Source organism: Guillardia theta, assembly GCF_000315625.1.
Source record: "Guillardia theta CCMP2712 unplaced genomic scaffold GUITHscaffold_15, whole genome shotgun sequence".
Classification (NCBI taxonomy): domain Eukaryota; class Cryptophyceae; order Pyrenomonadales; family Geminigeraceae; genus Guillardia; species Guillardia theta.
This window is the reverse complement of record NW_005434659.1, coordinates 322704-339948: the sequence shown is the minus strand read 5'-3', so window position 1 is coordinate 339948 and position 17245 is coordinate 322704. Positions and strand designations below refer to the sequence as shown.

The 17245-nt window shown below is 53.9% G+C and overlaps 7 protein-coding genes across 7 annotated transcripts in view; 5 read left to right on the top strand and 2 right to left on the bottom strand.

Moving 5' to 3' along the window:
• Positions 1-3797: 3797 nt before the first annotated feature.
• On the top strand, positions 3798-4508 carry GUITHDRAFT_103990 (hypothetical protein; the record flags this gene model as incomplete). The annotated part of the gene is made up of 4 exons (XM_005837102.1): positions 3798-3911; positions 4164-4213; positions 4345-4405; positions 4458-4508. The coding sequence occupies 4 exons, from the start codon at positions 3798-3800 to the stop codon at positions 4506-4508; spliced, it is 276 nt and encodes a 91-aa protein (XP_005837159.1).
• Positions 4509-5326: 818 nt separating this feature from the next.
• On the bottom strand, positions 5327-5724 carry GUITHDRAFT_103989 (hypothetical protein; the record flags this gene model as incomplete). Its single annotated transcript, XM_005837101.1, has 2 exons — positions 5327-5479; positions 5527-5724. The coding sequence occupies 2 exons, from the start codon at positions 5722-5724 to the stop codon at positions 5327-5329; spliced, it is 351 nt and encodes a 116-aa protein (XP_005837158.1).
• A 771-nt stretch (positions 5725-6495) lies between these two features.
• GUITHDRAFT_151240 (hypothetical protein) lies at positions 6496-7280 on the top strand (the record flags this gene model as incomplete). Its single annotated transcript, XM_005837100.1, has 1 exon — positions 6496-7280. A coding segment is annotated over one exon (748 nt), but the record flags the coding sequence as incomplete, so codon positions are not given.
• A 296-nt stretch (positions 7281-7576) lies between these two features.
• On the top strand, positions 7577-8721 carry GUITHDRAFT_151239 (hypothetical protein). The gene is made up of 2 exons (XM_005837099.1): positions 7577-7617; positions 7986-8721. Exon 2 carries the CDS (start codon positions 8067-8069, stop codon positions 8295-8297), a length of 231 nt encoding a protein of 76 aa, XP_005837156.1. The 5' UTR covers positions 7577-7617; positions 7986-8066; the 3' UTR covers positions 8298-8721.
• A 1088-nt stretch (positions 8722-9809) lies between these two features.
• On the top strand, positions 9810-10434 carry GUITHDRAFT_103987 (hypothetical protein; the record flags this gene model as incomplete). The annotated part of the gene is made up of 3 exons (XM_005837098.1): positions 9810-9884; positions 9944-10061; positions 10346-10434. The coding sequence occupies 3 exons, from the start codon at positions 9810-9812 to the stop codon at positions 10432-10434; spliced, it is 282 nt and encodes a 93-aa protein (XP_005837155.1).
• A 214-nt stretch (positions 10435-10648) lies between these two features.
• GUITHDRAFT_135356 (hypothetical protein) lies at positions 10649-13790 on the bottom strand (the record flags this gene model as incomplete). The annotated part of the gene is made up of 4 exons (XM_005837097.1): positions 10649-10673; positions 10694-11723; positions 11769-13571; positions 13625-13790. The coding sequence occupies 4 exons, from the start codon at positions 13788-13790 to the stop codon at positions 10649-10651; spliced, it is 3024 nt and encodes a 1007-aa protein (XP_005837154.1).
• Positions 13791-16154: 2364 nt separating this feature from the next.
• GUITHDRAFT_135355 (hypothetical protein) overlaps positions 16155-17245 on the top strand; it is a gene marked incomplete at both ends in the record, with an annotated part of 2949 nt that continues 1858 nt past the window's right edge. The window contains 8 exons of the mRNA XM_005837096.1: positions 16155-16214; positions 16276-16388; positions 16512-16545; positions 16594-16640; positions 16758-16812; positions 16864-16917; positions 16969-17063; positions 17093-17180. Of these exons, the coding sequence (XP_005837153.1) occupies positions 16155-16214; positions 16276-16388; positions 16512-16545; positions 16594-16640; positions 16758-16812; positions 16864-16917; positions 16969-17063; positions 17093-17180 (546 nt within the window). The remainder of the gene's footprint in view (positions 16215-16275; positions 16389-16511; positions 16546-16593; positions 16641-16757; positions 16813-16863; positions 16918-16968; positions 17064-17092; positions 17181-17245) is intronic.

The following is a 17245-nucleotide window of genomic DNA, read 5'->3' as shown; positions in this document are numbered from 1 at the left end:
CGCGAAGGTGCCGCGTTCAACGGTTCAGAGCCTCGTGAGTCGACAGACGGCCGCACGTCCGACGCTCCGTCCGGTGAGACCTAGTATCGGACTCCTCGGAGGCTCCGCCGGACCGTACCGTCACAGTGCCGTGGGCCCGGGCCGGCCCGGCGCGGCGGTCGACCGTGACAGACCGTGATCCGATCACACTCGGACCGGCGCCCGGCGGCCCGGCGCGGCCCGGCCGGGGCCTGCCCGGGGCCCGGCCAATGATCATGGCAACTTCCACTCGCCGGGCCCGGGAACGGAACTCAGGACTGCCAGGAACCGGGCCGGTCGACGGTCTGTATGCAAGTTCGAACTGACGCCACGGTGGCACGGTACTAACTGAGCCCGGCTAGTCACTACCGGCGTCAGAGTCACTGTATCTGTCCGATCCCCTGCGGCGGCCGCCGCTCGGTGGCAGCTCAGTAACAACGCCGCGGCCGCCCGTGACGGTGGGCACTGGCCGCACTCCAGGCTCCGAGCCTGACGGCCGGGCCCTGACCGTCTCGGATCATCCGGGATACTGGAGGGTGTGAAGGCATCGGGTCAGTTCAGTACTGAGTTTGGAGGCCCGGTTCAACGGTTGGACTCGGCACACTGTGACACTGCGCCGTGCGCATTCCAGCGGCTGCGGCAGGACGGCGGCCATCATTAGGTTTCAAGACTGCCAGGCCGGCTCTGAGCCGCCCTAAGTTCTGCCCGGAGACTGAGAGCCAGGCTGACCGTCGGACGGAGGCTCCCGACCTGGCATTCCAAGCCTTCCCGGCGGCGGACTCGCCCCCGGTCGCGGGGGCCGCCGGGGCGGCGCGGCCGCCCGCCGCCCCGGCCCGCCGGGCCGCGCCGCCATCCGATCATCCGTGCGCGGCGGCCCGGCTGCCGTACTACGGTACGCCGCCGTAGTACGGTACGGTAGTACGCCGCTGTCGGATTATGAAAACGGTACGGTAGCCTATCCGAGGGCCGGCGACTGTCCGACGGGCGGCGCCCGGCCGGTATCCGATGATCATGAACGTCGCCGCTGAGTCCGCTGGCGAGTCACCCGGCGCGGCCCGCCGCCGGCCGGGCCGGCGCCCGCGGCGCGCCCGCGGGCGACGAACTTGACTTCACGAGTCACGTACGGTCACTTCCGGCGGCCCGGCGGTCACGCCGGGCGGCTGACCGTCCGATCGGACCGCCGGGCCGTCAGCGGCGGCAGCCTCGCGCGGCCGCCGCGCGTCTACGGTAGCTACTAGCCTTCAAGTATTAGCCGCTGAGTACCCGGCCGGGCCCGGTCAGTAGTACCGGGTCACTGAGTTCAGAGTCAGGCTCAGTTACTCCCGGGTTCAAGGGGTGGCCGCTGACTCACCGTCCCGGTGAGTGACCGTGCCGTACCGTGGGCCGGGCCGGGCGGCTGCCCCGGGCCAGTCACGGTCCGCCGCGGTACGGTCCGCCGCGGCGGATCGGCGATCCCGCGGCGGCGGAGCCTCGGAGTCCGATCGGCCCGGACTCGGACCGTACGCCGGGTCGCGGCCAGGCGACACTGACCGTGACAGCAGGCCGGCGCCGACGGTAAGACAGTGTCAGCCGGGTCCGATTCGATGATCACTGTTGAACTAAGTAACCAGCGTTAACTTATGGCGTGGCCCGCCCCGGCGGCCAGGCCGCGGGCCCGCCACTGGGCCCGCCGCACTGCCGCGGCAGGCCCCGGGGCCGGAGGCCCCGGCGGGGCCCGGGGAGGAGGCCCGGGCCGGCCGGGCGGCCCCGGCCCGGCGCTGCCAGTACGGTGCTACGCGGCGTGACGGTCAGGGTACGGTACTTCGTGTCTTCGGAGTTCAACTTGCGCCGCGAGGAGTAAACCACTGTAGTAAAATGACTGAGCCTGAGGTAAAATGACAGCTAGAAGCAGAAATACCTATAGAGTTGGGAGGCGCTCAACCGCCAGTATCGCCCCACCCGTCATGCCGGGCGGAATACTGATGATCCCTCTAAAACCACCGCTCCGGTTTTCGTGAATAGACCCCACCCTTCGAGGGATACATTTCAACTTCGGGGACCCCACCCCTTCGTTTGTCTCCCGCCCCTTCAAGAGTACGAAGTTGTACTAGTCGCATTTGATAGTCAAAGCTCTAATCCCTCGAAATCCCTTCTTTTCGGGACCAAACAGTCAGTCAGCCCCTCCCGGCTATATCAGTTCAGTCCAGGATCGCCCTGCGTCACCAAAGTGCTTTACCACGCTCTACACACACACACACACAGCAGAACACGAAGAATTACTGGCCAAGATCCCATGCAGAACACCAAAGTTTTCATCATCACCCTCGAGAACGAGTCCCTCGTCCTCAAGAAGCCCTTGATGGTGCGATGCAGCGGGCCGTCAGGCATGCTGCTGTCGAGAATACAGCAGGCGAGGCAGAAGGCGACGAAGACGACATGAGGAAGCCATACTGTGGCAGAAAGTGTAAAATTAGCAGAAGGAGGAGAAGGAAAAATCAATGTACAATAGCAGCTCGATTCGATGTTGTGTTAACGAGAAGAAAAGAATAAAGTTCGATTGTTGTTTTTGTTTTTTTATTTTTTGCATGATGTCTTTGCAACATTAGTTTGCAGTCGCACATTCATGATTGCACACTTCGATGCCCTGAAACGAAGAACTGCAACGTCAAATCGATGAAGGCTTCTATCCTCGAGCAAACTGAGCAGAGCGAGGAAAGAGCTCGCATGAATTCCATCGAGCGCCTATTATTTGGTGAAGCGCTGAATTGACATCGAAAGAGAGAATCGTACCGTGCGATGCACGATCGGATTGGACCGATGCCCACGCATCTGAGCCAGTCACTTGCAGTCTGATCAGAGTTCAACTTGGCAACGAAAGGAAAGTACTCGCAACCAGCCACTAGGTTCGTCAGAAGTGACGAGGAAGGTAGGAGGGTCCGTTTTTGACACACCCGCGCTTGAAGCTACTCAAAGTTAAGTTGAACCAGTACGAGGACAATCAGGAGAGTAGAGGAGGCTTGACCCTGACACTGTCGCACTGGCAGGCATACAGCGAGAATGAAAGAAAAAAGACAGCGAGTACCAACCCTGATCCTGCCTACTGCTGTCTCGAAGAAAAGAAATCGCCAAAAGGATGTGACAAAGTGTCGAAGTAAAACTCTTCATTCATTAGTTATGATCAAGTTGTGTGTAGTATTCCTCTCCTGATTGTCCTCGTACTGATCTTTAACTTAACTTTGAGTAAAGAGAAGATTCATCCGGCTGACGAAGTTTACTACCACGTACGGTCGCACCGTCTGCTCAGCGGCGGCCGGCGGGTCACTGACACTCACTGACCCTTTGAGTAAAAGGAGACCCTCAGGGCAGCCGGCATGGCCGAGTTTGTACCTAAAGTTTGTACCAGTGTTCCGAGTTCCCGGAGTCGGTCGGGCGAGCCGCCAATAGTGCACCTTTCGGAGCATCGGGGTGTAACCCCCGTCAGCAGGCGAACTCTTATTCCACCTCGAGATCTCTTGCGACCTCATCGCATCGCTACTATAAGAAGCAGAAGAAGCACCTCCTGCACCAGCAGCCCTCCCCGCCCCCTTCCTCCCTTTCCTCTTTGTCCCAATCCCTTTCTCCTGCGACTCATCTTAACTCCCTGCTCCTCCCACGTTCCCTCCTGAGCTTGTCACTTTCAGGAAACCTTTGACTTGTTCAACCACACAGACTCTCCTGAACTCCCTCCTTCCTCCTCTCCACACAAGCTCGACCCAATCCTTCCTCCTCTCTTCGTGGTCCTCCATCAAAACCTGAACAGCATGAATAGATCGTGTAACGTCAACTATAACCTGAAGCAGATGCCAACGAAGCCGCCAAGAATGTTCTACATCACTGTCAAGAGCGAGTCCCTCGTCCTCAAGAAGCCCCTGGTGGTGCGATGCAGCGGGCCGTCAGGCATGCTGCTGTCGAGTATACAGCAGGCGAGGCAGAAGGCGACGAAGACGACATGAGGAAGTCAGACAGAACTAGGGAGAAGAGGGGGCATTTGGGACATTTAGTTTACTGTACATAGATAAACAACAATCAACCTGTGACACGGTCCTCCTGCATCTCATCACAACAAATCTCCTTCCACTTCAGCAATGAGACGATCTTGCTCTTGGTAGCTCTGAACTCCAGCGCAGGCATCCTCTGCCCTTGATGACTGCGCTGGCATCATCATACAGCTGAAAAGGTCACGATTAGCCGAAAAGGATCACGGAAACGCAAACTAAAGGAGCTCCGATCTCTTCCAGTACCCTTGTCAAAACCTGCTGCCATGCTTTTGCTGTGTTTTCTCGGCTAAGGGTGTAAGTATGCCACCAGGCATGGAAATGTATGCCGCAGTTCAGAGTCTTCTACCTTTATCAGGAAAGCAGAGATGAAGGTAGAAGAATCTGAGCTGCGGCATATATTTTTTTCTGATCTTAGGAAAGCAGCAAGCCAAGAACTGCTTCGATGCTGCTTCTACGATCTCGACAGATATCTGAGGTGCTGTAAGTCATTGCATATGATGGAGGAGCGTCGGCCCTCCAGCACGTTTCTTCACACCAGGTAACCCGGGTCTCGTCCTCCTCAACTTCTTTCTAATGTGCCACTGCCCCATTTGCATCCCCCTTGCCTGCGAGGAGGCAGAGCAGCGGGCTCCAACGCCTCATGCCCGTCGGCTCACATGACTATCTACGATGATGGATGGAAATGCCGGGATATGCCTGGGGCATGTCCGGGCCGGAGTTGACGTTCAACAAGGTGATGCTAGGGTGAAAAGTTGGACAAGATGAACATGCATGGCGTCTCAAGCAGTGAGACGTTCCGAACACATCGAGACGTATCCGAGAAAATGAGCGATCACTGTAGATTGTCGTTCTCTCCTCTTTATCCTGAACACACACTCATTCCATGGGCCTGAATGTGTACCGAATTCGTCAGGCCCAACAACCGGACTGGGAAGCCCATCTCGAGACCCAGTCTCACCTTCTACCTGGTCTCTACGGACCCGCGTAGGCCCATGCAGATAGATCATGAGTAGTTGGACTTGACGTTTGACTCTTTCCAGTCGAATCAAGCATGAAGTTCCCGCACCGTTGTGAAAATTCTCTTTGTCCAATAGCACAAAGCTCTGGCAACAATCATTGAATTACAGGGATGAGGGAAGGGAGTCTCTTATCCTCAGCAACATCGAACCTCCCAACTCCCCGGCGGAGTGAGCAAGAAGTGGCATTCTCTATCATGCTGACATTCATGGCTGTCGCTTCAACGCTCTATCAGACGGTTACTCTTCCTCATGTTATTGTGGTGTCCCCTCCTCTCATCTGTCTATCCCAAGTTTCGCATCGAGCTCCCCCATGTCTTCCAAGAACTGCACCTCCTCTTCTCCTCCAAGAACCTTGTCGTCAATGAGGAGGAGGGGAAGGGCGCGAGTTCCGATCAGCCTAGCAAACTCATCCGCGCGATCTTCGATCTGCATGCTCGGTCAGCGTGGATGATCGGACCATGCTTGTGACTCACGGCTAGGTCGACGTGATGGTAGGTGACTCTCTTGGATTCCAGAAGATTCTTCAACCTAAAGCTGCTGACCCTCTGAACCCTAGTCGTCGTCAGGGAGGAGGAAAGGAAAACGATCTTTTGAGGCTTCTTGGACTCTTTTCCACGATACACCAGATTTCTGTAGTGATTATGTTGCTGCAAAGTCAACCCTGCTGACATGAAGGTACAGGACCTGAGCAACAAATATCAAGAGAGCAAACACCGAATTTGTTGGAGCATCTATTATTTGGTGACAACAAGAGAAGAAATAAGGTGCGTTGCAATGCTTTCCAGTCTCATGCGCTGATAACCATGGCTTCCTTCACTGCCTCCTATATCTTGCTTATTTCGCTCTGTCTCTCCTTTTCCACACTTTGCGTACCCTGAAACCTTTATTCGTACTCTGCGTCTGCCTCTGCTTCTAGTTCTGTTTCTGTTTCAGTTTCTGTTTCTGTTTCTTTCATCGTCTGTCCCTGTCACTTTGTGCCTCTGCCTCTGCCTCTGCCTCTGCCTCTTCCTCTTCCTTTGCCTCTGCCTCTCTTTCTCCCTCTCCCTCTCTGTCTTCTTCCCCCCGCCTCCCTCCCTCCCTCCCTCCCGACTCTTCTCCTTCGCTTCGCTATGTTCATACAGCATCGTTCGAATTTGAAGCATCTCAACACAACAACAGAACTCAATACATTAGTCATTATATTCACTAAATTATTCAGTACGACTTGACATTTTACTCAAATTCGAGACATCGGTACTCGTTGCAGCAAGGAACCCCTTGCAACCCACCACCCTCAAGTATTCTGGAATCAATTTAGTACCCCTACAGTTCATGAAGTACCCCACCATCAATCTCTTAAATAAGGCCAAAAGTACCCCTTATAATTGACATACAACCCTACATGTGGTACGGTACCCTCACCCCGTACTCCTAGACTGTGGCTGGAGGAAATGGGCGGAAGCGCGATGGGGAATCGGCTGAGGTTTGCGGTGATGGCGGCGGTGATTTTGGTGGCCCAGAGTGTGAGAATGCAGGAGAAGAGAGACGAGAGAACGTCTCTCCCATCTTTGCACGCTTCTAAGGACCATCATACACAACACGCCTCCTTCACTAGTCCGCACCATGCAGTGGGAAAGCGCCATGATGCGCGGGTGCAAGGGGGAAAGCTGCAAGCTCACGAGAGTGTGCGAAGTAGTGGAGAAGGAAGATATATCGCGTCCAAGAAGATGCAGATGAGAAATACAGAAGTGGAGAAGACGATGAAGACAGTGGGCAACACCCGCCCCATCCTCTCCCTCTCGGGGGACACTTCTGGCATCCCCGATGTGACTGGCAACTACGATGGCAACATGGCAGTCGAGTGCAAGTGCTGGAACAAGCAGAACTGCGACTGCGTGAAGGAGGGGTGCAAATATGTTGAACGAACGGAGGTCAGCTCGACGGATGAACTGGGGAGCGTTGAGGTCTCGCTTACGGCAACGGAGGACTCATGCTGGAAAGGGGAGAGAGGGCCCATGAGATTGAGTCTTGACCGTTGTGCAAGTGTGATGGGAGGAGCAAGGTGGACAGGGGCTGCCTCAGATCTTAACGTCTCCTACTTTCGTCCTGACCTCCTCCATCAAGAGTTGGACCTGGTGGTGTTTGGCAACGTGCTGGGATACGACGACCAACCTGCAGTCTTGCGACAGACTGTGATCATGCGGGAGAACGTGACAGTCTGCAGCAGTGATCAACGTGACAGTAGCAGCCAGTGCAAGATCGGAGAAGAGAAGTTGGTGTGTGTGGAAAAATTCGCTTCCTGCACGTCTGGCAACTGTTACGGGAAGGGTAGGAAAGCGTTGTCCCCCAAAGACGATAATTTCTTCTCGCGCTTCACGACAGGGAGTCTCAGCGGGAAGTTCGAGCTGCTGGAGGATAGGTCTTCTCCCGCGTGCCCGTCGAACATCTCCGTCTTCCAACTTGGGACATCCCTGGGGCTGGGTTGGAGCTTGCAGGACATGGTGTTAACACGGCTGATCGATAGGAGCTTAGTGTCCGATGCGGTGGACTGCGTCCAATTCTTCTCCAGCTGCAATGGGTTGCAGGTAGATATCCGAGCCACTTCTCCTCCGTTAGCTCTCGTCTCCCTGCACATACAATACCTCTCTAGCTGGAAACATTCCTCTCCTCATGTTCTTTGCTGTCTTGGCTGATTCCCACCTGCCCTTCCTCATGCCTCTCCCCTCCACCATTTGCTCCCCTTGCCATTCCCTCATTCCTTCTCCTTCATCCATTCTCATCTAACCAACCTGACCTCTTCTCTCCTCCCTCTTGCCTCGTGGGACGCTCTCGTGTTCCCGTCAACTTTCCGTCCTGCTTCCCCTCTCCTTCCACCCCTCTCATCCAGCGTATCCGACATCAGCTTCCCTTTCTTCCTCTTCTTGGCATCAATCCTTCCTTACTTTTATCGCAGTGGGCCTTCGATTTGGGCTTCCAAGGAAAGTTCTCCAGGGAGGATGACCGCTTCTTTCTCCACCTCTTCATGCTCCAGCCAATGCCCAACGGACGCTCGCTCAGTGTGGACAAGTGTGTGATGAAGGGGGCGGAGAAAGCGACAGAGCTGGTGGAAGAAAATGGAGATCAGCATCCTGCCTTTCTTTCCATCCTCCTTCTCTTTTTCCTTTCGCTCTTTGGAAACGCTGGGTTGCTTGCCTGCTGCTGGAGCTACAGGAAGAGATACTTTGAGACGAAGATAGCACGACATTATGATATCTTCCAAGGATAGGCCTGCGGCCTGCCGGGGCAGCTGTGGCAGCCACTGGCCCCGGCCGGATGCGGACTCCCAACGCGTTCCGAGGCTTCCGAACTTGAAGTTCCAAACTTGTTCCGAAGTTCCTAGGCAGCAGCCGGCCAATCAGTATGCGGCGGCGGTACAGCAGAGGCAGGCTAGCAGAGGCCTACAGTAAGTTGCTGCGGCGGCGGCCCGGCGGTGCGGCGCCCGGCGGCCCGGCCGGGATGATCGCTCGGCGGCCCGGTCACTGTTACGAGTCACTGAAAGTGAACTTGTTAACTAGTTTGGGGGACAGCATTCGGCAGTATGAGGGTTGGTTCTCGCTGTCTTTTCTCAGGCTTCTCGCCGCCGTCACGACCATGGCCTGTGGCCCCGCCGCCGTATTTTAACTTTGAGTAAAAGGCTGCAGTACTTCCGTAAACTGAAAGTTGCTGCCCGGGCGGCCGATCGGACTCCGGCTCACTGTCACTCGTCCGGGATACTAGTCAGCGAAGACAGGCCGCTCGGCGCCGCCGGCGAGTCCGCCCGGAGTCCCGGACTGCAGGCTAACCGGGTGCCAGGGCTCGGGCCCGGACCGGCGGGATCGCCGGACTCGGGACCGGCCGCCGGGGTACGGTGCGGGCCGGGCCGCCGTGTCCGAGCCGGCCGGCCGAGCCAGCAAATATCTCAATTAGCTGGATGATTGAAATGATGGAAATGATTTGAGCTCAAGCTATTTCAGGTAGGACACGCGCGCGGAGGCCATGGCAGATGAAGCGGGGATGGTCAGGGGAGAACGTGAGGAGAGGGAAAGAGAGAGAGGAAGAGCGACGAGGATGTAAGATAGACAAAGGGAGCACAGACAGACAGACAGACAGACAGACAGACAGACAGACAGACAGACAGACAGACAGACAGACAGACAGACAGACAGACAGACAGACAGACAGACAGACAGACAGACAGACAGACAGACAGACAGACAGACAGACAGACAGACAGACAGATAGACAGACAGACAGACAGACAGACAGATAGACAGACAGACCGACAGGAAGAAGAAGAGCGATGAGGGATTATAAGATAGACAAAGCGGGCAGAGAGAGCGAGAGGAAGAGCGATGATGATGTAAGATGGTCAACAATCCATTACATTGAGGATCATAAGATAGGCAACAAACTATTGCAATCAATTCTTGGGTAATAACAGGGAGTGAAACGCTAGGGTGTGAAGTTTTGAAGGGCTAGTCGAACTCGCGCTGAAAGAACTGAAGCAAGTACATCCAGGAGCTGAGGGCGGTGGGAAGTAAGACAAGAAAGTCTCGACCATCCTGTGTTTGGTAGACAAAGTAGAAACAAAACTTTTAATAGCAACATGGCAAAGGAAATAATGGTAATTGATGCGGGAGAAGGAAAGAATTTTGGAAGTACAGGGAATAGATCGTGAGAGAGGTGGGGACGTGTATGCTTTCTCAGTGCGCTAGAAGTTGCGATAGGATGTTTGATCCTGTTTCTCAGTCCTGCAACCATGGGCATGAACACAGACATGGAGGCTCAGAGGTTCTGCGAGGCCTTCTACCAGCTCGTGATCGTCTCTTTCTCGGTACTTTCACTCCCATCGGCATGATCGCTGCCATCCCTCTCCTTGATATGCTCGCGCAGGCTGTAGGGTTCGTTGTAGGGTATTGGTTCGAGAGCTTCAGAATAACCATGTATGCTGTCTTCGCCGGAGTCGCCATTTCCTGCGCCCTCTGCGTTCCAGATTGGGGATTGTTTCGTGGTAGGGTTCGATTCCCCTTCCGACCTCATCATTCTCCCCCCCTGCTCCTTTGCCTTCCTTTCTCTCCTTTCCTGATCTCTCCTGCCCTTTCCCTCCTTCCTCCCTTCACCCCCCATCCCCGTCGCCGCAACCCCCAACGTGGTCCCGTTGTTCTTCTTTCCCTCTTCTCCCGGCTCTTCTACCCCATGATCGCGCCATTGCCATGATTCCGGAATGTCTTACATCGCATTCCTCGCTTGCTACCGCTCGTGTCTCAGCGCACATGCAACTGAATGACTTCGCAGACAAGAATCCTCCAGCATGGCTGCCTGATGGCTGCACGCAACGACCCAAGAAGAGCAAAGAAGCGACGCCGAGCGCTGCTACCAAATGAGCAGGCGGAGGAATTATGGGGAAATGGTTTGTAATGTAGCTGGAGGAATGCGGTGGAAGAGTTCTTTTGTCCTGACGCCTGAGGGAGGGTGTGAGAAGCGGGTTGAATGGTTTTAGAACATTTGAAAGCGACTTGAATTTTATTGAACTTGCGAGCATTTACAGGTGTTTTGTCTGATCTGTTATGTTGTTTTCTTAATGAGGAGAAGATGAAACTACGAGTGATCTGGCGGACTCTGCCTGCCGTCAATCAGTCGAACCTGCTGAAAAGCCTCAGAGCAGATTCGGAGTTCTCCCCGTCCTTTCGCTTGATTAGTTTTGCTCGTTCCAAGCGCTCGCGGTCCAACATCAGCCTCCTCACTCGTTTTTGTTCCAGCATCTCCTGTCGCTGACGAATCAGCTCCTCTTGCTCTTGTAGCATGGAGACCTCCTTCTTCTTCTTGGCTTCGAGCAGCCGAAGATTCGCAAGTCTGCGTGGGTCGAGCTGCTCTGCTTCACTTAAGTTTGATGTCTTGCTGCCGTCTTCCTCCCTTTCAGCCGCTTGAGACTTGGACGGCAACTCTGAACCTGCATGCTCTCGAGCTCGGTGGTTATGCTTGGTTTCGTGTGGCGGCTCCCTTGCCTTCCCGTCCGAAGGTTCTTCGTCTGACTCAGTGTCGCTGCTGAAGTTTTCATTCAGACTTGTTCCCGCGTATACAGCAGAGCCATCGAAGTTGAGAGTTCTGCGAGCAGAGTCCTTCTGCGAGACCTGAGAGGCTGGCGGAGCAGAGCGGGGGCGAGAGCTCTTCTTAGGAGGGGAGGACTCAGTAGGAATGTCGTTGGTCATCCACCTCCTCCTGCTCTCACGCTTGAGCTTCTCGTACTCCCTCTGAACAGCCTCGAAATCCTCGACAGGGTGCCAGCCCGCAGCAAAGTGCTTGATGAATTCCTTGTAGTTGATCTTACCGTCGTGATCCAAGTCAGTCTCCTCGAAAGCTGCTTCGAGATTGATTTGCTCCTTGATCTTCAGCCGCTTCAGGCCGAGCGCCAGGTCCTTCTTGCTCAGGAAGTCCCTGCCGCGGATGTCGAAGAAGACGAAGGCGTGCAAGGATGTCATGAAAGAGCATTTGAGCTCGGTCCGAATCTTGTGACTGTCCCTTTCAAACCTCTTCCCTTGACCGAAGTCTCGCGACCTGCTGCTTGTACAGGACCTGACGGCTTCCACCAGGCTCTTGTAGGGGATGTTGGAGGTGATTGACACTGCGAGGCTCAAGAACATATCCTCGATCTCCCGAGCAGTGAAGTTCATACCTGCAAAGTCTCAGCAAGCTGCAAACTTCAACCTCGAAACCTCACCCAAGCTCTCTGCTGTAGCTTTGAACTCTTCAAACGTTATGCTCGTGGACCCTTGTGATGCCTTGGAAGTAACTCTCCCAATCACATTCCCAGCTTGCGAGCCCTGGTCAACTTGGCGGGTCTTGAAGTATTGGAAGAGCTGGGCGGTGGTTCCAAACCTATCTCTCAGTCTCTGCAGCAAACTTGCCGTCTTGTCTCTGACCTCTGACTCGTTGGATCTATCTGTCTCCTCTCCTGTGGTCCTCCTCTGGCTGCTACGTAGGCGGCTGCCGAGCTCGTGCGAGGACGAGGAAGGATCCTTGTCTTGGTGCGGGTGATGCGCAGATATCTTCTCGTTGGGGATCAGGAGCGAGAACTTGGAGGCCTCTGCGATCCTGACCGGGGGGTTCTTCATGTCTGAGAAGAAAGAGTTGGTAGGGTGATACAAGGATTCCTTGTCAAATCGTTCTTCTGGCATGATGCTAGAGACGGCTTGCGAGTTTGAACCCTTGGAACGTGACAAGCTTTCAATTCTCTTCGATTCAGGGATGCTGTCTCCATTTACATGATGTTTATCTATCTCAACTTTCCATGCCCTTGGCAAACGATCCCCCATTGGTTTCCTCGCCATGTCGGCAGCTGGGTCGAAAGAGTCATCTTCTCCATCGTAAGCCTTTCCTATGCGACTCAGATGCAAACTGTCATCTTGGACGCCTCGTTGATCATTATACTGGATCTGTCGGTCAAAGTTGGGTTGTGTTGAATCTGCCGCAGTTTCATTAGATATTGCGACATCTGTTTCTTCTTTCCGTATTTCCTTCACTTGTCTCAACCAATCCAGTGCAAAATTACGTGTATTGGACTGAATTTCAGGTTGTGCCTCCAAAGTTTCAGTCAGATCTCCCCGGGTTTCACGTTTCTGTGAAGAATTCTGAATCGACATCATGTCCAAAACAAGTTCAGAGAAAGCAGGGAACAGGTCACTTTCATGAATCTGCTTGTTCTTCTTTGAACTCCTCTGAAACAATTGGAGAAGATCTTCCGTTGGTGACTCTCTGTTTGCAAAGATGCCACACTTCTCCAACGTATCAAACAGACTCTCCCGAGATAGACGCCGCGAGCTCGTCAGTCTCAAGAGGCCTTCAAAAGAGGCGTACAGACTTTGATGGAACGCTTTGCTCTGCACCAGCTGGCTGCGAGGTGTCCCGAAGTAGAAGAAACTTGCTACGGCATGGTGTTCAACTTTCTTGACGGTCCTGCCTGCAGTCGAGGGGGTGCCATGGGGGTTATCGAGAGGTCCCTCCCAGGGCTTTTCGTGCATGTCATGCGTGTGCCTCTTGTTGTGCCGGGAGGAGGCGAACCGACGATCGTCCATGAATGTCGCTGAACCATCCAGGAATCTCCTCTCCGCATCGATCTGCTTTCCAGAAGGTTGTCGCTCGATGTTGGGGCTGGAGACCATCTCTGTACCCAACAAGTCAAAAGCTGTCGATGAAGGTTGATACTTCTTCAGTCTCCTCTCCTTCATGCTCGTGCTCGGAGCCTTTCGTTCAGGTTCGTATGCGCCATCCTGAGCAGACCGATCCAAAGAATGCCTCGCCTCTACCGAAACATCATCACACCACGCCGTCATCGTCAGCGCAATGTTATACAACTTCTCTGCTCTTTGCATATCTCCTCGAACATTCTCAAGGAAAACAGCATAGTTCTGCAAAGTGTCGAGATGAGTCGGGTTTACACTGAGAGATCGTTTGTACAAGCTTTCAGCCCTGTCATAATCGGATGTGTATGTTTGCAAGAAATGTCCGTAAGCTGCGAGAGTATCTGCATGCAGCAACAAGAGTCAATCACCACCGACAAGCACATCTCGACGAGACCTGCGTGATTCTCATCTGCGATCAACGCAAGACGGTAGTATTCTTCCGCTCGCTCGCAGTTCCCTCGCCTCTCCTCCTGCAAACCTTGCCTGCAGAGCTCCTGCGCCTTGCTGGAAAGAATTGTGTCGTGATGATCAGAGCGGTCAGAGCTGTAGCTGAATTTCATTTTTGCATCAACACATGTCAACCCCGTCGAGAAGACGTGTGGTTTATGTCATCTGCTTCAGTGTTTCAGATTGAATGAAGATGCAACGGCAGCATCAAGAACGAGAAAGCAAACTTGGGCATGGCGTCCCTTCCTACCCTTGTAATGCCTGGTGTTAGGCTCACTCGCCCCTTCACGCCTCCCCTCTGCCCTGCTCTTCTCTTCTTTCCTCTCCCGACTCCGACCTCGCCTCCCTTCTGCCAGGCTGCCATTTTCCACTCAGTCCCCTTCCCTTGCCTTGCTCGGCCCTTCAATGTGAAGTCTTCCTCTCCCTCCCTCTCCCTCCCCTCCCCTCCCCTCCCCTCCCCTCCCTTCCCCTCCCCTTCATTGCTCGCACCGGTAGTGGCATCCGAAGGCTCCTTTCAAAGTGATTGCGCATCAGGGCGGCCCGCCGGGTAATTCCGAAGTTTCGCCGGACATTGTCCGGTAAAAATATCCGGATGCGGTCAGGGCGGTAGTAGTTAAGTAGTAGGCTGGCATCATGGCTACAGCTGCTGAGAGGCAGCTGGGCTCAACTGCACAGACAGGAATGTACGCTGTGTTGTGCGACCAAGGCATAGTCATGGCACATGGGCTGGCAACGATGGCAGCTGACCCCACAAGTTCACAACCACCTTTGACATGAGTGACGGTTCCGGGGGCACTGTTGGGCTTTCCAAGTTGCATTTACTCGACTGACAAAGGACGAAGACAACGATTTTCATTTACGCAACTTACGATGGATGAAAACACAGTTTGTTCGGCAAGGCCGCTGCAGCGAGGGTACAACGTCATGTTAGATGTGTGTGTCGAAGTTGAAGAATCACACTTTGTATGTATGACTCTTGTCATGAAGGGAACCGTGTTTGATCCAACGATAATTAGTGTATGCAACTTTATGTTAAAGTGGCAGTCTGACAGAACGCAAAGGTACGCAACACCATCGGCTGGATCTTGAGTCGCTCTTGGTTATGTTCACTTGTAGCCTTCACTTCATCGATCAACGAACTGAAACTTGAAAATTTGATGAACTTGCTGTACCGTTGAACAAATATTCTCAGAAGGGCAATGAAGAATCAAACATCTCAGGTCGAAGCAAAAGTCATTCCGGATCCCCCCATCCGGGACAAGTTGGTTCACATCCTGAACACCCTACCCAGCCAACAGCATCCTCTCATATCTGGCGACCCAACGCAGCTGTTGGCATGCCGCACTGATGATAAGTGACTTCATTTCGTCTCAGAGCTATTCTTCATCCTGCTGTCTGCGAGAAGCCTTTCGTCGCTCATCTTGTCCATCTTTCTTCCCCTACGCCATGACCGCCGTCTTTTTTGTGCTCACGTCGCTGGCTCTTTTGTTTTAGACTACCCCCCCTTCTCACCCCCTTCAAATCCTGTTGCGGGCACCCCTAGTGGCTGTGATTCAGACTACCCACCCTTTTCACACGACGGTATCTAATAACCCCTTTCGACCCAGGGCAGGTACCCGTGCTATCTCCATGCGATGCCCCACAATTACCACCCACCCCCGTGGTAACCACATCTATTCCTTTCGAATGCAAGTGAAAAAGGCATCCTTTCGCGAACCTCATCATTACTACCCCACCATGGCATCTGCCTACCCACCCAATGGTCAAATCTGAACTACTTTCCACCTATCACCCGTTCATTGTAAGGGACAAGTACCCTCACCATAGTAATCCAAAGCAAAAGTACCCACCCATTCTCTTCAAAATCCACCCCCTTAGAGTTTTGACTTGAGGTGGTTACCCCTACCCCCTCCCGTCCTTCCACCCCCTGATGCGCCTTGCTGTAATATCGAAACGACGTGTTGTGATCAAAGGAGGAACTTGGAGCCTTTCCTGGGATCCTCCGACCATGGCGGCGCTAAGTGAGTGAATGGCACCATGCTCCTGGTTCCCTTCGCCGCCCTTTCACCACAGACTTCTCCTCCTCTATTCGTTTGCTCCTCGTCTTTCACATCGGTCTCCTTCTATCCCGCTCATCTTCTTCCCTTCGCATGCTGATCCCCGCGTGATGCTCACGCTTTCATTGATTCCATGTGACCCCTCTTGCATGCCTTAACTTGCACTTTGCTCGGCCTCTCAGCTGCACTGCTTCTCCTCTCTGTGTCATCATGTGATTCATCTATTCTCCTGCTATAACTTCTCCGCTTTTAAGTGCCGTTTGGATGAACAAATCGTTTGTTAATGTGAACGTTGCGATGTGTGATTTGCTTTGTAGCAGCGTGATCAATCGTTTGTATGTGTATTTTCGAGAGACCCACTGTGGTATTATCCCTTGTTGCCAACATTTCCTATCTTTCATAGCTGACGCAACCCAAGGAATGGCGGTTAGCGAGAAGCAAAGAAAGCCGAAGCTGCCTTGCATGAACCCTCAGAGAAACGTCAGTCTAGGATTGGTGATGATTCATTCGAGCATGGCAAACGTTGACTAGCTGGCATCAGATCGGCTACATCATGAAGGAGGTGTCGCAGACATGCGGTTTCTGCCTTGCAGAGGCCCTTGTACCTAGGGAGGATGGGAAGTGCCTGATACAGAGTGGGGCCTCTTGGCATGGGTATACCTTGTCTCTTCTGCTACCTGCATCGCTGATCATCCGACCAGCAATGACGAGGCGGAGATGTTTCACAGGCTGGTGTTCCCCCTCCTCTCCTCATCCTCCTGAATGTTTCCCCGGCAGATACAGCCTGGATCTTAACTTCCCCCCTAATGTGGTATGAGAATGTCCTGCCATGCTCTTGCTCTCCTGAAGACACGGGCAGGGGGTCCCGGGAAGATGTTGGAGGACGCGACAGCTGCAGATGCACAGGTTTGGATGCCCTGGGGGCGGCGGGGAGAGGAAGAGGAGGAGGGGGATGGAGGCCAAGATGGTGAAGGAGCTGGAGTTGATGGAATGATCATGACTTTGACTGGAATGATTTGTCAGTGATGTAACGAAGCTTCCTCCGACCGTCTTTCTGCGGGCAGAATTAGCCGAGAAGGTAGACAAACATCGTTTGCTCAAGAGAGATGAATGTCATGACGCCTGTCAGGCTGGACTGAGGGGATGTGTTGCCATTCCGATCTACGAGTCCACAACAAATCAGGTCTGTACCTTGTGGAAAGAAGGTTGTTCCCACGTCTCATACAGTCTGCAGGTTTTCGTGGTCTTGTTCCTTGCGTCGTTTGCGCTGGAAGATCAGAACTTGATAGCGAGATCGTGGACCATCACGAGGAAGATGGAGCTGGAGATGTTGCGGCGGGTCCTGACGTCCTCCGCAGGGAACTTCTCAAGAATTGCGAGACATCAGGCATGAGCATCCCTTTGCCCTTGACGAAAGAACTGCACATGCATCGCCGTTGCATCCATGTATCTCGCCACCCCACACCCCACACCCCTCCCTCCTTTCCGTTCTTCTCCACTCCACTCATCTG